This window comes from Bos taurus, chromosome 21, assembly GCF_002263795.3.
Source record: "Bos taurus isolate L1 Dominette 01449 registration number 42190680 breed Hereford chromosome 21, ARS-UCD2.0, whole genome shotgun sequence".
Classification (NCBI taxonomy): domain Eukaryota; kingdom Metazoa; phylum Chordata; class Mammalia; order Artiodactyla; family Bovidae; genus Bos; species Bos taurus.
This window is the reverse complement of record NC_037348.1, coordinates 26,305,421-26,321,065: the sequence shown is the minus strand read 5'-3', so window position 1 is coordinate 26,321,065 and position 15,645 is coordinate 26,305,421. Positions and strand designations below refer to the sequence as shown.

At 48.4% G+C, this 15,645-nt stretch overlaps 1 protein-coding gene across 13 annotated transcripts in view; it reads right to left on the bottom strand.

Annotated features, from left to right (window-relative positions):
* Positions 1-15,645, bottom strand: part of ARNT2 (aryl hydrocarbon receptor nuclear translocator 2) — a 204,009-nt gene that overhangs the window by 138,445 nt on the left and 49,919 nt on the right. For 11 of the 13 annotated variants that reach the window (XM_059879103.1, XM_024981868.2, XM_024981869.2 and 8 more), the window contains 2 exon segments: positions 14,938-15,052; positions 7,311-7,358 (listed from right to left, as the gene is read on the bottom strand). In XM_059879103.1, coding sequence (XP_059735086.1) covers positions 7,311-7,358; positions 14,938-15,050 — 161 coding nt within the window. In that variant the 5' untranslated portion in view covers positions 15,051-15,052. 13 annotated transcript variants of the gene reach the window in all.

Below are 15,645 nucleotides of genomic sequence, written 5' to 3'. Positions count from 1 at the left end.
CAGGGAGAGCATCTGGAAAGGCTGAGAGTGCTCATTTGGGTGTTTATTCGGCAATGTCAGAAGGCTCAGCTGAAATTCTCCTTACTCTAAACAGAATCTACATGGCCAAGTCAAGGTGTCCCCCACAAGGTGACTGATGAGATGAGGGTAATCCTTGCTCCCTCCTGGCCGTCCTCTCTGCATCAGAAGTACTCTGAACATCCTCCACCTTGAAACAAAACGCCTGGCTCTCTAAGCTAAGACGCACGCTGAGAATTCTGTGAAATGACAATCTTGTTCTTTTTTCTGCCAGGAAGGAAATGAAGGACACATCCACATTGCATGTTTCCCCCTTATCCATGGGGTTTTGATGGTCAGAGCTCTAAATAAAACAGGGTGATGAATTCAGGAGGAAAGATGAAAATACCATCACAACCCAGAGAGACAGGGGAAAAAAATGTCCACAAGCACAAATAGTGCACAAAACCAAGAGGAGATGTGAAAATGGGTGTGATAAAAAAGGAGAAATTCTGTGGGAACCTTCCTATCGGGGTTAGCTTTACTATTAGATAATGTTAGCAGTTGACTGGCGAAACCCTACAAAATATCACGACTCCTTATGAGCTAATGCAACTGGGTTCGACCATGTCCGAGGGAACATTTGAAAGTCATACAGATTAAAGGTGGAACCCCAGGAAGGTCAGAGACGGTCCTCAAAAGGTGAAGGGTGAAGGAAGGGGTGGAAGAGAGGCTAATAAAACCCATCCAGGTCTTTTGATTCCAGGTTTGTAGACAGCCCCATGCACTATAGCTGAATTCAGAGCAACAGGTATGAGAACATCCAAGACCTTCTGAGTCTCCTGAGAAAGGATGCAGAATGAGTGAGAACTCAGCAAAAAATCAGGGTGATAGCACATAGCAACAAAAATGAAAAGTTTGGGAGTGAGCACTTGGGTGTTCCTAAGATGTAAACTCCAAATCTAGAGACTTCCCTGGTGGTGCAGTGGTTGAGAATCCGCCTTCCACTGCAGAGGCCTGGGGTTTGAGCCCTGGTCAGGGAACTAAGATCCCACATGCCATGTGGGCAACTAAAGCCCATGTGACACAACTAGAGAAGCCTGAGCACCACAAGGAAGACCCAGCATGGCCAAAAATTAAACAAAAAATAAACCCAACATTTAAGAATATCTCTATTTCATGTGTCCACTCTTCTGTTTTAATGACCACTACACAATGCATGTGGCTCAGCAGTAAAGAATCTGCCTGCCGATGCAGGAGCCACAGGAAACCCAGGTTCAATCCCTGGGTCGGGAAGATCCCCTGGAGGAGGAAATGCCAACCCACTCTAGTATACTTGCCTGGGAAATCCTATGGACAGAGGAGCCTGGTAGGCTATAGTGCATGGGGTCACAAAGAGTCGGAAGCCACTGAGTGACTGAACAACAAACTGCTCAATAAACTGTCCCCTCTGGTCTTCAGTTCCTCATCCCCAGTCTACTCCTTGGCCCCTGCAGACCGGCTTCTGCCCCCCAGGTTGCCCTTGACTTTGTGTGTGGGGAGGGGAGCACCTTGGTCAGCAGAGCCCTGTCCTGCATGTCACAGCCCCCAGAGCAGCATCAACTGCATGTGGGAGGGAAGCCTGAGACCTGGGGATGGTGAAGCGAGTCTTGGGGCATTTCTGGCCCTGGCACTGCGTGTGTGCACCCTTGCGTGTGCACAGGCGTGTACATGTGCCCAGCAGTTGAGTACCCCTACACAGTTCCTCCAGAACTGGTGAAACCAAAACTAAAACATCTGTTGACAAATCAGCAAAAATCAGCTGTAAGACGACAACTGCAGAAAGGAGAAGCAAATATAGTCACCAAGCAATAGAGAGAAAGCATGAAAAATATTGAGTTTGGAAGCAGCTAGCTCTAGGGGAAGAGTAATATATTTAAGACTTTGAACATTTTTCAAAAAGTTACTTGGGGTTGCCCTGGTGGTTAAGAATCCACCTGCCAACAGAGGGGACACGGGTTCAGTCCCTGGTCTGGGAAGATCGCACATGCCTCGGAGCAACAAAACCCATGCACCACAACTACTGAAGCCTGCATGCCTAGAGCCCACAAGCCCTTCTCTTGTGGTGGTGGCAACAAGAGAAACCACCACAGTGAGAAGCCCACGCGTCACAACTACAGAGTAGTCCCTGCTGGCTGCAACTAGAAGAGCCTGCCCATAGCAGTGAAGACCCAACACAGCCAAATACAGTAAATAAATCTTTTAAAAAACTTTTTGCAATCCCTTTTTAAGCCACCATCAGTATTTTTTGGATTAAGGCAGGGGATATACACATATATACATAAGGGCTTCCCAGGTGGCGCTAGTGGTAAAGAACCTACCTGCCAACACAAGAGACAAGAGACATGGGTTCAGTCCCCGGGTTGCGATGATCCCCTGGGGGGAGGAAATGGCAACCCACTCCAGTATTCTTGCCTGGAGAATCCCATCCCTTAAGGGCTATAGCCACGGGGTCGAACAGTCAGACATGACTGAAGAGACTTAGCTCATCCACACATATATAAATAAATCCTCTTTTGTCTATTTAAAAATGCATGTGTGCACATCTGTGTGATCTGTAAGCAGCTTAACATCTGAGACCTGCTGTGAGAACATAGGAAGCAAACCTAATTGGCTACAATGTACCTCCTATGTGACTGTGACCATATTCCCCAAATCTGAAATTGAGACACGACGTCTGATAGCAGGTGGGACATTTGAATTTGGGACCACCCTCAAGAGAAGCTGGGAAAGCTGGCTGCACACACATCAGGGTGATGTAAAGAAGTGAAAGTGTTAGTTGCACAGTCATGTCCGACTCTTTGCGACCCTATGGACTGTAGCCCACCAGGCTCCTCTGTCCATGGGATTCTCCAGGCAAGAATACTGGAGTGGGTTGCTGTGCCCTCCTGGGATCTTCTGGATCCAGGGGTCGAACCTCTGTCTCCTACGTCTTGTGCACTGCAGGGGGGATCTTTACCATTTGAGCCACCAGGGTAGCTCAGGGTGACACAAACCATGGCCTAGCATGCTGGCTGGGTTCTGAGACAGCAAACTCTGCTGGCGAGACACCTGCCTCTCAGCCCCTCTCTTCTGACACCTGGCCTGAGGGCTCCCTTGGCTGACTGTGAACACAGGAGGAGGAAACAGAAGCCGCCCCAAGGCATGCCATGCCTGCTGCCGAGGGAGACAGCCTGCAGCAGTCTCTCTGGCCTGCCTCTGGATGGTGGCCAGTGCAGCTGGCAAAGCAAAGGGAGGGGTGAACTCAGTGGTCTCCCCAGCTAGGAGCAGCTCAGATGTCCCCAGCAGCCAACGGGTCCATCAACCCTTCTGCCGTCAGACTGAAGTGGCCCCAGGCTCCCACGGGCACCAGCATATGTTGTAAGCTCACCCCATCTTTCCCTCTTATTTTTAATGTGAGGGGAGGGGGAAGGATGTGGTTCACAGAAGCCCAGGTTTGAACCCTGACTTATGTACAACCTGACTCAAGGGCAGGCTTACAGCAGAGTCTAGGATTTCTGTTTCTTCCTGGTGGGACCCCACACAATGAGTTCTCTGTGTCCCTGCACTGTTATTTCATCACTGACACTGATCTTCCATCAAGCAAATGTCACTCATCTCTCTCTTCCTCCTTCTGTTCTGAGACCCAGGAACCGTCGCTTCCTGAGGTCAACACGCTATGGAACGTTATCTCCAGGGGAATTCTGATCCAGAGGAATCACAAGGCTTTGTTTCCTCACAAAGGAAGGCTATGTAAGGCAGGCGCAAATCAAGCTGGGGTGACATGTGCCCTTATTTCCCAGGTCAGCTTCCTTTCAGGAACACAGCGCTCCCTGCTATTCACATGTATCCTAAGAAAGAGGTGGACATCAAGCTTGGGTTCTGTCTGCACCCAGGGGAAAATAATACATGCTCTTGTTGTTGAAACCTGTGTCTTGATTTGATTAGAAGGGTCATCAGAGATCAAAGAGGGTTCCACTTCCTCGCTCCTGTATCACCGGAACTGAGTGGAGGGTGGAACTCAAGAGTTCTCAGGGAGGAAAGTGAATCAAGGTTGAGACTTCCAATGGACCTGGAGAGTCCAGGGAAGCCCAGAAATAGGAACTAGATGCCTGTTCCTCTTGGGTTTGGGGAAAGGATGCTCAATTCACACCTATAATACGGGTAAAAGGAACCCGACCAAAAGTAACTTCCAAGGGAATGAGCAAACTGGGGGAGGTCATGGGTACAGAGTTCAATACAGACGTCATTCTTCTAAACATTTTTTTTAGAGTTTTTTTTTTTTTTTTTTTTAATGTGGGCCATTTTTAAAGCCTTTATTGAATCTGTTACAATACTGCTAATACTGCTTCTGTTTTATGTTTTGGTTTTTTGACCACGAGGCATGCGGGATCTTAGCTCCCTGAACAGGGATCGAACCCACACCCCTTGCATTGGAAGGCAAAGTTTTAGCCACTGGACCACCAGTTCAGTTCAGTCGCTCAGTTGTGTCCAACTCTTTGCGACCCCATGAATCGCAGCACGCCAGGCCTCCCTGTCCATCACCAACTCCCAGAGTTCATTCAGACTCAAGTCCATCGAGTCAGTGATGCCATCCAGCCATCTCATCCTCTGGCGTCCTCTTCTCCTCCTGCCCTCAATCCCTCCCAGCATCAGTCTTTTCCAATGAGTCAGCTCTTTGCATGAGGTGGCCAAAGTACTGGAGTTTCAGCTTAAGCATCATTCCTTCCAAAGAAATCCCAGGGCTGATCTTCTTCAGAATGGACTGGTTGGATCTCCTTGCAATCCAAGGAACTCTCAAGAATCTTCTCCAACACCACAGTTCAAAAGCATCAATTCTTCGGCACTCAGCCTTCTTCACAGTCCAACTCTCACATCCATACATGACCACAGGAAAAACCATAGCCTTGACTAGACGGATCTTTGTTGGCAAAGTAATGTCTCTGCTTTTCAATATGCTATCTAGGTTGGTCATAACTTTCCTTCCAAGGAGTAAGCATCTTTTAATTTCATGGCTGCAATCACCATCTGCAGTGATTTTGGAGCCCCCAAAAATAAAGTCTGACACTGTTTCCACTGTTTCCCCATCTATTTCCCATGAAGTGATGGGACGGGATGCCATGATCTTCGTTTTCTGAATGTTGAGCTTTAAGCCAACTTTTTCACTCTCCACTTTCACTTTCATCAAGAGGCTTTTGAGTTCCTCTTCACTTTCTGCCATCAGGGTGGTGTCATCTGCATATCTGAGGTTATCAATATTTCTCCCGGCAATCTTGATTCCAGCTTGTGCTTCTTCCAGCCCAGCGTTTCTCATAATGTACTCTGCATAGAAGTTAAATAAGCAGGGTGACAATATACAGCCTTGACGTACTCCTTTTCCTATTTGGAACCAGTCTTATGTTCCATGCCCAGTTCTAACTGTTACTTCCTGACCTGAATACAAATTTCTCAAGAGGCAGATCAGGTGGTCTGGTATTCCCATCTCTTGAAGAATTTTCCACAGTTTATTGTGATCTACACAGTCAAAGGCTTTGGCATGGTCAATAAAGCAGAAATAGATGTTTTTCTGGAACTCTCTTGCTTTTTTGGTGATCCAGCGGATGTTGGCAATTTGATCTCTGGTTCCTCTGCCTTTTCTAAAACCAGCTTGAACATCTGGAAGTTCACGGTTCACGGATTGCTGAAGCCTGGCTTGGAGAATTTTGAGCATTACTTTACTAGCGTGTAAGATGAGTACAATTGTGCGGTAGTTTGAGCATTCTTTGGCATTGCCTTTCTTTGGGATTGGAATGAAAACTGACCTTTTCCAGTCCTGTGGCCACTGCTGAGTTTTCCAAATTTGCTGGCATATTGAGTGCAGCACTTTCACAGCATCATCTTTCAGGATTTAAAATAGCTCAACTGGAATTCCATCACCTCCACTAGCTTTGTTCGTAGTGATGCTTTCTAAGGCCCACTGGACTTCACATTCCAGGATGTCTGGCTCTAGGTCAGTGATCACACTGTCGTGATTATCTGGGTCATGAAGATCTTTTTTGTACAGTTCTTCTGTGTATTCTTGCCTCCTCTTCTTAATATCTTCTGCTTCTGTTAGGTCCATACCATTTCTGTCCTTTATCGAGCCCATCTTTGCATGAAATGTTCCCTTGGTATCTCTAATTTTCTTGAAGAGATCTCTAGTCTTTCCCATTCTGTTGTTTTCCTCTCTCTCTTTGCATTGATCACTGAGGACCACCAGGGAAGTCCTAAAAAACTTTATAAAATAACTGAGGCTGCCAGTCCAAACTGTGGGCTGTGCACACCAGAGAAAGGTACCCATCACCCAGGGGAGGTTTTCAAATTCATCAGCAACCAAGAATTAGGAATTCTTGGGCAGTGGAGGGGGTGGTGGGGTGGAGTGGGGAGGAATGTCACGGTAGGTCCTTCCATAAGTAAACTGATATAGATGGGAAGTTTGCTAAGATTGATGGAATGATCTTTGCTCTTTTTCTCAACATTGTCAAACTTTCTCCCATAACTTAAAACAAGATAATAATAATAATAATAAAGAGCCATGGGACAGGGCACGCCTCACACTTCATGTAAGTGATGCACCTACCGTCACAGCACCCGCGGGCTAGCATCCTTCTGGAAGGCAGTCTGCACTCCAGACAGCCCTGAGAGCCTAGTTAGAGATGCTGTCACGTGGCCAGCGAGTGACGTAGTTCTTAGGAACTTAAGGTCCAGTTTTCTGCATCCAGAACAGGGCCACCCAGGTTTCTTATATTTCTCCTTATTTCCCATGGTAGAAAAAGAGGCTTTATCTTGATTGTTTTTCTAAACTTGAACTCTAGGCCTGTCTTTTAAAAAGGGATCCATTAAAACTAGCAGTCTGTTTAATTTAAAAAGCCAACAGAGTTAATCACTTGTTAATACTTAACTTTTGAAAATCTAGGCCTGGATATGGCAGGTTTTGCTAAGAGTTACCTGTCCCTGAGCCAAATATAAGCACAGAATGAAGGACAAGGCCGTCAAGCTACAGGCAATGGCTTTCTGCTTCTTTTTTTAAAGGTTTTAAAACTATTTTGTATTGGAGTACAGCTGTTTAACAATGTTGTGAATTTTAGGTGCACAGTGAAGGGACTTAGCCATACATATACACATATCCATTCTCCCCCCAAACTCCCCTCCCATGCCATGTAACAGGCAATGGTTTTTTTCAATGACGAAAGACATTCAAACCCCTATAGATTCCAGTAAGGTGATAACTGGCTACTTGGGCTTCTTTAAATCTAGGGAACATAAAGGAAACTCACCTTGAAAACTTGCTGGGACCTTCGCCATCTTCATCATCAAAGTCCATTCTGGAAAAGTCAAGTTCACAAGTGAGCATTCATTAGAAATAGAACATTTAACTGGACACATGAGCTGTTGGCTCAGAGGGGGGTTGATTTGGTCAGACTGCTCTCCAACAATCCCAGCCCTTGACAGTGCAATAAACAGTATCTCCACACAGTCCTCAAACAGGTTTGGGACAAGAAAAGGCAAAATGAAAGGTCGATGGTACCAGTGTCATTAATCACGTGGTTGAGGGCTCCTGCACAGTGCTGAAATACTGACTTGACCCTTCAAGAACCCTTTACAGGCTGCCGTGCTGGAAAAGTCAGCACCCCATATTTCCCACCATCCTTGGGGACACCTGCACCCCTCCACGTCATGTACCAACACTGGACTTCCTCCTTTGACTATCCAGTGGTATATTAACAGATGGAGAAAGCTCCAGGGAGCTTGGAAACAAGAAGCTTTAGAGGCAAAGAAGGCATACTGCTAGTTGTGCCATGTGATGACTTGGCTGGCCTCGATGAGTCTAAGTGAAAAAGGCATTTAAGGCCATTACCCTATAAACTCTGGGTCCAAGTAAATGGATGTGGGAGGAGATACAGTTGTTTAGTGCCTGAGCTAGTCAGAGTGGCTGTCTGCTTATTGAAACTCACCCAAGACATACTCGGATTTCACTTTACTGAGTCTCTCCAAACAAACATAGAAAAGTTTTGACTGATATTTGTTTAGCTGATATCCCAAACTCTCCTTCTCAAAAAAAGAAAAACAACAAAGCAGCTCTCTCTAATGTCAATTAATTTTTCTCCTTGAAGATGTTAGGGCAGAACAGTTAATTAGTACGAGGTGTACCCAGAGTCTTTGGGAACAAAATAGAAACAGTACAGATGTTTTGATTCTCCCGGACATTCACGGGGAGTGGGCTTCCTTGCGGAAGAACTTCTCAGGCATTCTGCACTCCCCATCTTGTTCTTAGGGGGCCTGATGGATTGAGTGGGACACAGTTCCCGTGGCCTCCAGGCAGAAGGGAATCCAGCCTGCCTGGTGGCCAGGAGCTTGCCACAAGGATGGCGGGTGTGCTCCAGAACCACACTACAGGTGCCACGGCTGCTGGCCTCATGGGAGATATGACTCCACCCGCAGCTCTCAGGCTGGGGCGCAGTGGGTAGTGGTGATGTGGGGAGGGCTCGGGGTTCCCAGGCCAACTTGCAAGGGAAGAGCTATCACTCCACAAGCACATGGGAGAGGCCCCTAACGAGGTAAACTCTCCAGGCTTTGGGGTTACTTGGGGAACCAAAGGACTGGGATGACACAGGGCAAAGGAACACTGTTTTTTTTTTTTTTTTTTACAATCATTTGTTTATTTTTATCTTGTTTTATGAGCAGTGTGACCAGAGTTCTGATCTGAGATGACCTGATGGGATTTATGCCTATTTAGAACCCCCAATTTCCAGACTTGAGGGCTTGCATTCAGAATAAAGGAACAAAAGGAGTTATATAACTGAAGAGATAACGGTAACGATAACAAAAAATACTTGTGTACAATTAGAGGAGGGGAGGCAGGGAAGAAAAATTATAAGAAAGGAAAAATAGAATTAAAACATCCCTGGGAGAGAGAGACAAGGACCCCCCACAATGCAGAGTGTGTAACGGGGTACCAGACAGCAGCAGCGGAGTTATCTATGTTGTGGGAAAATGAAGGCTGAATGCACCACTTCCTAAATGAAGGAAAGTCACCAATATGCTGCTTAACTACTAAGGCTTCGCCTCACCTTTCCTGAAAATTACATCTGGGAGACCCCATAGACAGCAGCCTACCAGGCTCCCTCGTCCCTGAGATTCCCCAGGCAAGAACACTGGAGTAGGTTGCCATTTCCTTCTCCAATGCATGAAAGTGAAAAGTGAAAATGAAGTCACTCAGTCGTGTCCGACCCTCAGTGACCCCATGGACTGCAGCCTTCCAGGCTCCTCCGTCCATGGGATTTTCCAGGCAAGAGTACTGGAGTGGGGTGCCATTGCCTTCTCCGACATCCGGGAGAAGAAAGCACTAAAAAGCCTGTCTCTGGGCTTCTGCAGCGCTGCAGAACCACACTGTCACCTAGTGTTCATCATGGGTAAGAGCGACTTTGCTGCAGACAGAAAGGTTACTTAACACCCCTGGGCTGTCAAAAACAGCTCAGTGGTTAAGAAAAAGAAATCGCATTTTCAGAATTCCAATGGATTTATGCAAGCATTTAGATAAACCTCAAGTGGGTGCGAGATGATCAGTTATCTTTAAAATGCCTTTCAGCTCCAGTTGATAGGAGTGTGATCATCTGGCTCCTGCAAGATGCAATTTTTTAGTCAGCCGTCCCTCCTGAGCCTGCAGATCTTTGGGGTATTGAGGGTGACCTATCGTCCTGATTTTCCCAGAAGGAGGGGATCCGTGGGGGTACAGGACTTCAGTGCTGAAACCGGGGAAGCCCCAGGCCAACCAGGACTATTTGTCACCCTCATTTTCATAAGGACAGCTCAGTTCTTTACCCCATCCTCAAGCGGCAGACGGGTAGAGAGGAGAGCCTCAGGGTAAACAGTCCCGGTCTGAACCACGTCAACCCAATCAAGCAGAGTGTTAAGAGACGGAGTGCCAGGCTCTGGAGGCAGTTTTCTGAAGCCTGCTGAAAACTGAGGAAGCAGGACTTCTCTATGAAAATTCAGGGACCACAAATCTGTACCTTTCTACCCATGCAGGTGTGTGATCACATATGAGCTGCGATCACATGTAGGAATTGTGAAATGTATCGTGTCGGGGTGAACTCAGGAGAGAAAACAGGATACAAACGACTGTTCAGATCCTCAGGGTAACTCACTTGACCCCAAAACAACTCACTGCTCATCAGCCACACAGAAAAATTGCAACTTCTGAGGACAGAAGGGTCTTTTGGAAGACTCCTTGCCAAGACCCTGCCTTTGGGTCTTCTGTCACCAATTCAAATGCTCCACTTTAAATATGACTCCAATAGCTCTGTTTATTTCTCCTGCTATAAAAACTCCAAGTAAATCATCCTTTGTTTTGTATCTTTTATGTATCTTTATTATACCACAGCATCTGGATAATAAAGGAGAGAAATCAAAATATGACTTTTAAGTCCTATTATGTTCACTTTGAAGAATTTGGTACCATCAGTGGATGAGGTAAGAGTCCTCTAAAGGTGGGCTGAAGATGCCTTCTGCCTCACTTTCCTGTCCTGAGCATGATTTCTACCCTCAATAAAAAGTCGTGAAAGGCACTTTTGAGCTTGCGTCTGGTTCAGAGTGAGCAATGTGAATCTGCCTCACAGCGATTGTGTAATAATAATAATAATGCATCATCCACTATGAGTCATCAAAGAATCCACTTTTGCTCTTATGAGAAAAGATGACAGGCTGTGCCCGCCAGGCTGGTTGTAGAGCTCAGCAAAGGAGCAACCCTGGGCTGCTCGAAGCTGCTATTGACAAAAGGTGAAGGGACATGGGTGCCAGCAAATGCCAGATGACAGCATCACTACTGCATAAATCCGAAGCGAGCGAAACATGTACTTACGTAACCACATTCCAGCAGCCACGGGCTTACACTGCAGGGGGACGCTGGTGTACTGGCTGCACACGATTTGGAAATCGTTCTCCTCAGTGATGATGCTTTAGAAGCCCAGCATGTGACTCCAAGGCAGCGGGAAGGGGCTAGGACTCCTGGTCCCCACCACCCTTACCTCCCCTTCCCAATAGGGGCTGCCTCTGGAGTGGGCACAACCTAATGACAGCCCACTCCTCGGTCTTTTGAAAAGAACCCAGTGTGCCCTGTGGGTGCCCCCCAGCCCCATCCCATCCCCTCACCGGGATCAGGGAGTCCTCTACAAAAATGCAGCCCAGGTGACTGGCTTCTGCTTCCTTCCCCCACACATGTGGAATCACTTTGCAAAGAATCTGAAACTTCTGAACCTTCACCTTGTGTCCCCACTGCCCGCAGAGCACGGAGCTTGCTAAGACGTGTACTGGGGAGGCTGTCAGGGGAGTGGAGGGAACATTCGGGCCAGAGGATCCTCGGCACTGGGCCAGGCATGTGGCCAGGGGAGCCAAACCCACTAGGGGTCAGTTCTACTTGGCTCTGAAACCCCAGGGCTGGGTAGTTATCCTGGGAATCGGGACAAGTTCCTCCACCAGAATAACCAAGTCAGAGTGGGAAGACCTGGGTAGGGAAGAGGAGCAGGAGGAAGGATCTTTCCACCCGCCACAGCCCACCTCTTGGACAGCAAGGAGATCAAACCAGTCTATCCTAAAGGAAATCAACCCTAAATATTCATTGGAAGGACTGATGCTGAAGCTGAAGCTCCAAGACTTTGGCCACCTGATGCAAAGAGCCAACTCATTGGAAAAGACCCTGATTCTGGGAAAGATTGACGGCAGAAGGAGAAGGGGGCGACAGAGGATGAGATGGTTGGATGACATCACCAACTCAATGGACATGTGTGCTAATATGCTATGTCACGTCAGTCATGTCCAACTCTCTGCAACCCCATGGACTGTAGCCCACCTGGCCCCTCTGTCCATGGGACTTTTCAAGCAAGAATACTGGACGTGTTTGGGCAAACTCCGGGAGAGTGAAGGACAGAGAAGCCTGGCATGCTGCAGTCCATGGGGTCACAAGGAGTTGGACACGACTGAGTGACTGAACAACAACACAACCCACCTCTCCTCTCTCCTTCTCCCCCTCCCTATGTCTCTAACTGTGCTGAACACTCTAGGAGAGGAGGAGGAGGAGGGGCAAGATGGCAGGGATGGAGAAGCATGTGTAAATGGCCACAGTTCATGGGCAGGGACCCCGAGAGGGGTGACCTGCTATTTGAGGAACGTGACTTACATTGGGGTCTCCTTTGTACAAGCATGGGGGCTGAGAGCAGAAGAGCCTTATCACTGCTGTGGCTACTCTACAACAGTGATGGCCTCCATCACAGAATTTCAGCAAAACGTGTAAAAATATCAGAGGTAAGAATTACTCTGGAAACCACCCTGTGAAAAGGGAGGTTTCTTTGTGAGACACAGAGCTTCCCCCCATGAGTCCCAGGGGCTTAGCAGAAGGAAGCACAGTTTTCTGGCTGCTCCCTCTGAAGGGGGAGATGGAGGCAGGTGTAGGGCTCTAAGAATGAAGATAATGAAGGACAGGCCTCCGGGAGGCGGCTGGTTCCCTGATCTGCCTCCAGAGGTGTGTGTCCTCCTCCTCCTGCTTGGGAAGGTGTGTCAGCAATTGCTGCTCATCCCCTTGAACCTCTGGTTTTTTTGCTTGGCGTTGGGCTTCCTTGGTTCTAAGTGGAGCAGAACTCTAGGCCAGCAGTCCGCAACCTTTTTAGCACCGGGGATCGGTTTCATGGAAGACAATTTTTCTGCCGATGGGGCTGGGGGAAGGTTTCAGGATGATTCTCATCAGGAGCGAGGCAACCCAGATCCCTTGCATGTGCAGTTCTCTGTAGAGTTTGAGCTCCTATGAGAATCTAATGCCGCAACCGATCCACCAGGAGGCGGAGTTCAGGTGGTGATGCGAATGATGCGGAGCGGCTACAAGTATAGATGAAGCTTCGCTCCATTGCTCACTGCTGCTCACCTCCTGCTATGCAGCCCAGTTCCTAACAGGTCACGGACCAGTACCGTGGGGGACCCAGCAGGTTGGAGACCCCTGCTCTAGGTTGTGTCTCAGTCTCACCCCACCAAGGTCCTCCTCCACCTCCAGAGTCACACTGAGTATACGTGCGCTGGGAGGGAAAGGGGCAGCTGGGAGGACTCCTTCACAAAGAAGCCTGAGTCCCCTGTCTGATCATCAGCTCAGGGAGCCAGCAGAAGTCAGGGTCCAGATGTCAGGCTGGGGCCAGGAACTCGGGGGCGGGGGAGGGGAGTAGCCTCAGCTCGCTGAAGCCTAGCACACACTCTGCAGGGGTTGGGGGCGGGCAGGTGGCAGGGGTAGGGGTAATGGCACAGACTCCTGGCAGAGTCTCTCAGAGACCACTTTCCTCCCCTCAATACTGGGCTCCAGCCTCTCTGCCTGTGCCTGGTGCCCAGCCCAGCCCTACCTTCCTGCATCAGAGAGTCCTGTGCCACCTTCTTAAAAAGGACTGGGGCTGCACTGAGGCTCTGTCCCCAGGGAATGGACGTGAGAGAGCAAATGCATTTAAAATAATTTTTTAAAGACCTGGATTCTTTTAAAAAAAAAATACAGTAAGTTGATATGTTGACAGCAAGTGCATTCTTTTAACAACCCAGACTCCACTGAGCTTAGCACCTAGTTAGAAAGAAGAGCTGGTTAAAGGAGGGTATCTGGGTTTGCAGTAAGCGCTGGAGGCAGGCTGATCTGAGGAGTGTGGCCCCAGGCACCCCACTGCTCACAACAGCTCAGTGGGTCCCACGGTAAAGATGGAACTCTGGCTGCATCAGCACCCTGGGGGCATTCAGGGGTGGGAGGGAGCTGAACCAAGGGAAAGTGGGGAACTAGGCTCCATAACCCCCTCCATAATCACCAAAATCTTAGCCCGTCTTTTGAAGACCAGCACACAGGCAGCAGTGTGTGCTGGTCACCATCTAAATGATAACACTGAAGGCACTTTTGCATCCTATCCTATTCCATTCTAGGTCCTCAAAATACACCTGCCCCCCACCTCCACCCCTGCTGGGGGCAGCCCAGGCACCTTTAAGAATTGCATTGGTTAAGAGGAAACTCTCGGGTTTAAAATGCTAGGCCATTTTACAAATGAGGAGCCTTGTCTTCCTGGGGAGAACCTGTGTTATGGGAAAATGCATTCATAGGACAAACTGACTCTATGTGAGAAACTTTGTATATCAAATATTTCATTGAAAATGAAGTTGATTCAATGAAGAAAAGGAGTTGGTTGATAAACAAGAGTCTGACCACGTAGACTGTGTTCTTCTTGCAGGGATCTGTGATGGCTGATTTGTTTCTGAGACCTGCACTCAGTTACAGATGTGGTACATCATGAGTACCTGCTGTTTTGGGTTCCATCGGCTCAAGAGTGATGGTCTTTCTGGTCCCACCAGAACTCATCACTCTTACCAACATTATGGGCAGAGTAGGTTACAGTGGAAGCTGCCCAGCCTTTAGATGCTGGACTAGAGCCAGGTTTTTGTTTTTTTGTTTGTTTGTTTGTTTGTTTTTTGAGAGGAATTCCTGCACAGCACTGGCAAAGACTGGTACCCAGAGCAAAGAACAGAAAGCACCAGAGGGATCCTTGCTGCCCACAGGAGCTGAAGCTCGACCCTCAGGGTGCCTCTGGCTGGTGGGCTCAGGCGGACGGATGGGTGAGCCCCCTCCCTGAGAGAGATGGCTGGAGCAAGGCCCAGCAGGACCACAGAGCCGTTCTCACAGTAAGGACAAGCAAACAGAAGTCCCCAGCTGGGTGCCGAGGCCCAAAAACACTTAGAGGCGATCACATGCCTGGTTAGGAATCCCACGGAATCTAATAAACAGGATGCAAACTGCTGAGCTCTTACTCTCTGGGACAGGGAGAGACAATATTTTCCTAACAGGTCAAGAATGTTGTGCAACGCATATCCAACGCAGTTCCCAGAAACGCCGAGGGGGCTTACCCGGATCGCCGCTTTCCTCCTCGGGCGGGCATGGCCCCTGCCATCCTCACCTGTCCAGTGGCCGCCATGGGGGCGACGGGCAGCGTCACTGAGCCAGGGATGTCTGAAGCCATTTCTGTAATTCAGCAAAGAGGAGAGGTTTTGTTAATGACAGAGAAGTCCAGGAATGAGCAGAAAAATTGTCCAGCTAACCAAAAGCACCACCTGGAAGAAGAACCGGGGAACCTGGGTACTGGCCCTTCCTTAGTCATGTGACCTGACTGAGCCCTTCCCTAGTCCGGGCTTTGCCTTTCTCCTCTGGAAAACAACATCCCAGGCAGCATGCCTATATTTAGTTTCAGTGGTTAAAAAAAAAAAAAAAAGTTCTCACAGCTAACAGCATTCATAAAGAACTCTTGTTTCCTGTCACGTGGAGGCAGGTAAGATGTTCAGAAGTTCAGGCACATGGCACAAGCTACAGGGAAAGAACGACTGCTGGTCCCAAATACTGGTAGCCCACTGGGGCAAACCCAGAGAGCCAGTCTCCTGCAGCAGCATCACAGATGCTCCGACCTCACCCTGGGCATCTGTGTTCAAGCAGAAAGCCTGCTCCCCGCTTAAATCTGGACTCAGAATCCCTGACTATAGAGCCCTTCCTGGTCCTCCATTCATGATGAAGACCGTGTGGTCCCAGGGCCTTAAAAACACCCCCTCAGGCCACAAGAAAGG